The sequence below is a fragment of the Lolium perenne genome, chromosome 7 (assembly GCF_019359855.2).
Source record: "Lolium perenne isolate Kyuss_39 chromosome 7, Kyuss_2.0, whole genome shotgun sequence".
Lineage (NCBI taxonomy): Eukaryota > Viridiplantae > Streptophyta > Magnoliopsida > Poales > Poaceae > Lolium > Lolium perenne.
In genome coordinates this window covers 271,655,913-271,661,264 of record NC_067250.2, presented here as the reverse complement: position 1 = coordinate 271,661,264, position 5,352 = coordinate 271,655,913, and the positions used below count along the sequence as shown (strand labels likewise).

Sequence of the window (5,352 nt, the reverse complement as noted above, 5' to 3'; positions counted from 1 at the left end):
AGGATTGGCGGCAGGAAAGTTTATCTATTCCTTCGGGAGCCTTTGATCAAATACAAGTTTTTGCCCAAATGCTCGGGGGCTACTTTGGAAAAAAGTAAATTTCGAGTATGACAAAATAGAAATTGCGGGAGCCTATGATCAAATGCAAGCATTTGTTCATAGCCTCGGGGGCTACTCCCATCGGGAGCGCTGTTCGCGCACCCGATAGAGATGAAAAGCTCGAGAAGAAGCGACAATATAGTGGCATAATGTGTGGAGCCTACAACAAAGTCCAAGTCCTTGGCTGTAGCCTCGGGGGCTACTCCCATCGGGAACGCTGTTCGCGTGCCCGATGAAATTATAAAAAAAAAGAGAAAAAGAAGAAGAAAAAGGGAGCATATTTCGAGTTATGTAAACAACTCTACATATACTCCCATCGGGAGAGCAATATAAGTCATCCGTTGACTCAATAAAATGTGCTATTCCAACAGCCGAATAAGCACTCGACAATATATTCTCAGAACGCCAAAGTTGCGAATTATTTCTGAATGCCGCAAAACTTTGCGAAGGTAAGACCCCGGATCCATTCTGTGTGGCGTAGCGCCGTCTCTGACGGCGTTTTGCTACTTTTTTCCGTATCAACAGATACGAAGAAAAATCCTAACGGACGCGTTAGGTACCCGATAAATATGACTGAGACTCGACAGAATGGTAAGACCTTAAGCGGCACCTGTCGAAGTTTACACCAGTATCCCGAGATCATGTCCAGGGACGTGATCTTGAAGTAGGTTTTTGCGGATTGCCACTAGAGCAGTAAACTAGTACCTGATCCGTCAGATGAACTAGCCCCAACTACCATTATCCCTGTACAATATAGAAATTTGTATGCAAAGATATGTTGTAAAGTTCAAAGATATTGAATAAATATAAAAGTGGAGATTTTCCTTGACTCTACGATTCAAACAAAATCTCGGGGGCTACTGACATAGGCATCCCCAATGGGCCTGCCGAAGATAGTACCCGGGATTTACTGAAGGCCCACGTATCGAAGAATATAAAGTTCGGAAGCCCAAGATGGTGATAAGGAAAGCTAGAGTTGTAATAGGAACTGTTATTTGTAATCTTGCGGGACGGGTCAGAAACCCTTCCGGACTCTGTAAATTTGTGTACTACGAATCCCTCGGCTCCGCCTCCTATATAAGGGGGAGTCGAGGGACAAAGAGAGGATCGAATCATTGTTTCTCAAACCCTAGCTTTTACATCGTCGAGTACTTTTCGGCTGAAACCTTCGAGATCTACTTGCCCTCTACATCCAACGAAACCCTAGTCTACTACCTATAGGCATTGACAAGTTAATACCTTGTCACTATCGTTGCTGTTGTTGAAGACCAGATGCGATCTGTTGTTGTTGTTGAAGACTAGATGCGAACTGGATGTTGAAGACGATGGTCCCGCCCGGATTACAAAATCCAGTCGTCACGTATTTCCACAGGCAGCGCCAATTGACGAGGGATCACCTCGCCAATGCCTACAGATTGTAGACTTGGGTTTCGGGAAAGAGCGATGATGGAGATTCCGGGAGCGAGATTTGGCACACGACGTACCCAGCTTCGGGTTCCCTCGGTGGAGGATTCCTACGTGCTGCTAGCAATCTAGTATATGATCATAAGTATGTTTACATGGTGCCGCCGTAGGCCGAGCTATGTTGTCTCTCTCTTTTCCCCCATGGGTGTGCCCCTGCCTGGTTTTATATGAGCAACCAGGCTAGGGTTACAAGAGTGCTAGTTGACTACTCTTTTGGGTTGCCTTCTTGGACCTTCTCTATATTGGGCCGAGCTAGATATACTAATAATGAGTACCCGAAGGGTATACCCATGACATCTCGACTTATTTCTATTAAGCATTTCCGAGTCTCTGGTAATGTAATGGACTACCAAATATCTATTGGAAAATTGGCCTAGGTCGCAACTAAATAATTAAAAAGCATCATTTTTCGAGGCCTTTCAGAAACAAAACAGTTAACTTTTGTGTAAATTTAATTGTGTTCCCAAATGTTGCTCGAATCGCTGGTGAAATTATTTCAAGTTCTTAGATCATGTTCCATAAAAATGATCGTATTGAAGAATAGTTACACCCCCATCTACAAGATGTGAAACTACCCCTTCATGGACATTTATCTTTTACGCCTTCATCAAACATATCATTCACTATATTATTATATAACATACACGATAATATGGCAAAACTGAACCATGCATGTGCAGCAAATGTTGCAGAGCAATGCCTAGGGACTCCTGCCATGGACAGCAATCACACAACGCTGAGACAGTCCACACAGAGCAAAACTTTTTTTTTAGAAATGGGGGAAGTCCCCGGCCTCTGCATCCAAAGGATGCACACAGCCTTTTATTGCATCATCCAAAAAAAGTAAATAGTTGTGAATACAAAACGAACATAGGATCATGGATCGGCTAAAGTTGCGACATGAATCAACCATCTAAAAAAGAGGATAAAGACGATCTAAGCATCTTGTAATCTATTAATATGCCGCCAACCACCCTGGTTGAAGATAGCCCGAACGACCGCCATCAAGCGAGTGCACCCAGAATCCATATGTGCCCGCTGGTCCTCGGGGAGTAGATGGGACCACATATTTATCCAGTAAGTAGTTCGATGAATAGCCTGCAAAAATTGGGAAGAACTCGCACCGTTAAAAACAATATCATTTCGACAATTCCAAATTGCCCAAAGTAAAGCGCAGACTCCTATACGAATCCGCTCTTTAACAACTTTGTCAATACCATTCAGCCACTTCCCAAACAAGTTTTTAACATTTGTTGGAGCAGGAATATTAAACGTGAAATAAATAACTCTCCACAACAAGGTTGCAAAAGGACACCTGATGAAAAGATGTTCTATAGATTCCTTAGAATCACAGAACACACATTTAGTACAGCCAGTCCACTTCCGCTTTGCCAAGTTGTCTTTAGTAAGTAAGACCTTCCGATTCAAAAACCACATGAAAATTCTGATTTTCAGTGGCACTTTTAATTTCTACAGGTATTTTTTCAAAACTAAAATGCAATGATAGGAGTATTTGAAAGGAGAGTACTACACAACAAGCATTGTGTATTTCAGGGGGCAAGCACGATCCGCGAGTCGTCGCATCCACTCTGTTCCGGCCGGTGTTTCCATATTTGTAATGGACTAATTGTTGACTGGATGATAGAACCTATAGACGGCGAAGACGGTGTTGATGAGCGTGGCAATGGAGATGAAGGCCCCCAGGATGACGAAGAAGGTTACGGTTTGCCTGGGGAAGCACTGCAGCACGGCTCCTCTGACGGCCCTGGCAGCTGGACTCCGCTGATGCGCCGCCACTTCCTTGCAGAGGTGAAGCATGTCTTTGGAATAGAAGGTGCCGCGGTACTCATCTGCGAGGCCGCTGAACAGGTCGACGATCTGCTTGTCGGTCTTGTGCGTGTGAGCCAGGATCCCGCTCTTCCTCAGCAGCTTGGCGTCGGCCTCGCTCTGCAGCAGCCGAGCCATGCAGAAGGAGTAGGCGGTTACGCCGAGGCCACACCTGAAATTGTTTCTCTTCATCCGTAAAGGTCGCTCAATCGCATCAATGAGTCAAAGACAATACGAGTAACAAGAGGCGGCGGCCGCGCGCACCTGAGATGGCTCTGCTCGAACGCGATGAGGTTGCGGAAGACGAGGTCGCTGTAGCCGTGGATGTGCAGCGCCGGGACGCGCAGCACCCCTCGGAATCCAAATATCTTTTTCTGGAAGACGATGTCTAGTATACCTGGAGGAGCTGCATGCTTGCTGAAACTGGTCAGGGAGTCATCGAACCAGGTTGCGCAGGGGAGGTTCGTTTCTGGGTCGTCGAGCAGGATGGAATAGGTATCCACGGCGTGCTTGCCTCGGGGCACCCGGGACCAGTGGAAAAGGTGCAGGAGGTGATGAACTGTGGGTGGGAACAAAAGAGCTTCTCCGTCCCCACTGGCGCTGGGGCTGGGGCTGGGGCGAATATCGTCGAAGCAGGAGAGAGCGAGCTTCTCTATGTTGTGCACGATTCCCCGGAAGAAGGTGCCGGCCAGTCTGCTGTGAAGCTCGTGGAGCACGAAGAAGGGGATCTGGTTGCTCAGTAGCAGCAGGTCCAGCCTGGTCTGTTTCATGTGCAGGGATATGTCCGCCGACAGGTAGCTGAACTCCTTCTCGTGCACGGCGCTACGAGCCAGTTCAGCGGGCCGCCCGTCCTCGCGCACGCTCGACCTTAGCAGGAAGACAGCGAAGAGCACGAGGCAGCCGTCGATCAGTAGCACCTCCGCGAGCTTCTCGGGACACATGCTAAACGAGTCACGCTCGTAGCACCCGCGAACACGGGCGTCCTTCTCCAGCACCCACCCGAGAAAGGCCGTGGTGTCGAGGCCGAAATCCTGGCTAGCAAGGAACTTGACGATGGCACACTTCTTGCCATGGGTGACAAGAGCCGACTCTGATTGGTGGTGGTACGGCCCGACGGCAGCGACGATGACGCTTCCCCCGGTCGAGCCTCTGCTGGTATGATGGGGGGGTTGCTGGGAAGACGGGGTCTGTGCAGCAATCATGGGCGTGGGAGCTACGTCTACGCCTGCTTGGTGGTTAGCCATGCGGCGAGGCCGCATGAAAATGGACGGGCATTCTTCGTTATTGATTCGGTCGAACCTTCGGAAGTAGGGAGGGATGCTCAAGGACACGCCCTCAGCTTCCTCGTTGATTCTCAGCTTCACCTCCTCCATCCAGTTGCATTCTTGCCGGCCTGGTCCTTGCATCTCGCTTCCCAATTAAGTCTTTCTCTTCGAGGAAGGAAGAAGAGAGATTAATTGGGATCGATCTGGTAGTTGCTTGGGAGTTGGGGCCTAAATTTCTCATGAATATATAGTGTGCATACAAGATTACGTGGTGAGCACAGCAACCCAATGTCAACATACGTACCATGAAAATACTCTTTTTTTTTTTGCGAATACAAACATACGTACCATGAAAATACTTGCCAAGTCAATATTGCCAATCAACGTATGTAATCACAACTCTTTACAAAAAAATTGTTGACATTTCGCCTTTTGTTAACAAACAATTTTTTGTATTGCAACATTCTCTTTTCAACAAATACCAGTAAGCTAGTAATCCATTAATCTACTTAACAAATTATCGTGCCCTGTCTCTCTCCCTCATGTGTCACACTACGTTGGCCACAACTCTCGCTCATTAACCCATCGCTCCAACAATCTGACGTAAACGAATGGAAAATAACTATTGACACCTGCGAGGATAAGAAACGGGAAATCCAGCCCAAGGATTGGACGCAAACTTATCAGTTTCTCCGCG

At 47.4% G+C, this 5,352-nt stretch overlaps 1 protein-coding gene across 1 annotated transcript; it reads right to left on the bottom strand.

Annotated features, from left to right (window-relative positions):
* Positions 1-3,054: 3,054 nt before the first annotated feature.
* On the bottom strand, positions 3,055-4,865 carry LOC127311762 (UPF0481 protein At3g47200-like). The gene is made up of 2 exons (XM_051342220.1): positions 3,655-4,865; positions 3,055-3,562 (listed from the first exon to the last, which is right to left on the bottom strand). The coding sequence occupies exons 1-2, from the start codon at positions 4,794-4,796 to the stop codon at positions 3,187-3,189; spliced, it is 1,518 nt and encodes a 505-aa protein (XP_051198180.1). The 5' UTR covers positions 4,797-4,865; the 3' UTR covers positions 3,055-3,186.
* Positions 4,866-5,352: the final 487 nt, after the last annotated feature.

Bases quoted from the DNA above. Each gene is read 5' to 3' on its own strand.
- LOC127311762 (XM_051342220.1), bottom strand. From the start codon at position 4,796: ATGCAAGGACCAGGCCGGCAAGAATGCAACTGGATGGAGGAGGTGAAG. The intron at 3,563-3,654 runs GTGCGCGCGGCC...AAACAATTTCAG, and splicing joins TTCGAGCAGAGCCATCTCAG to GTGTGGCCTCGGCGTAACCG.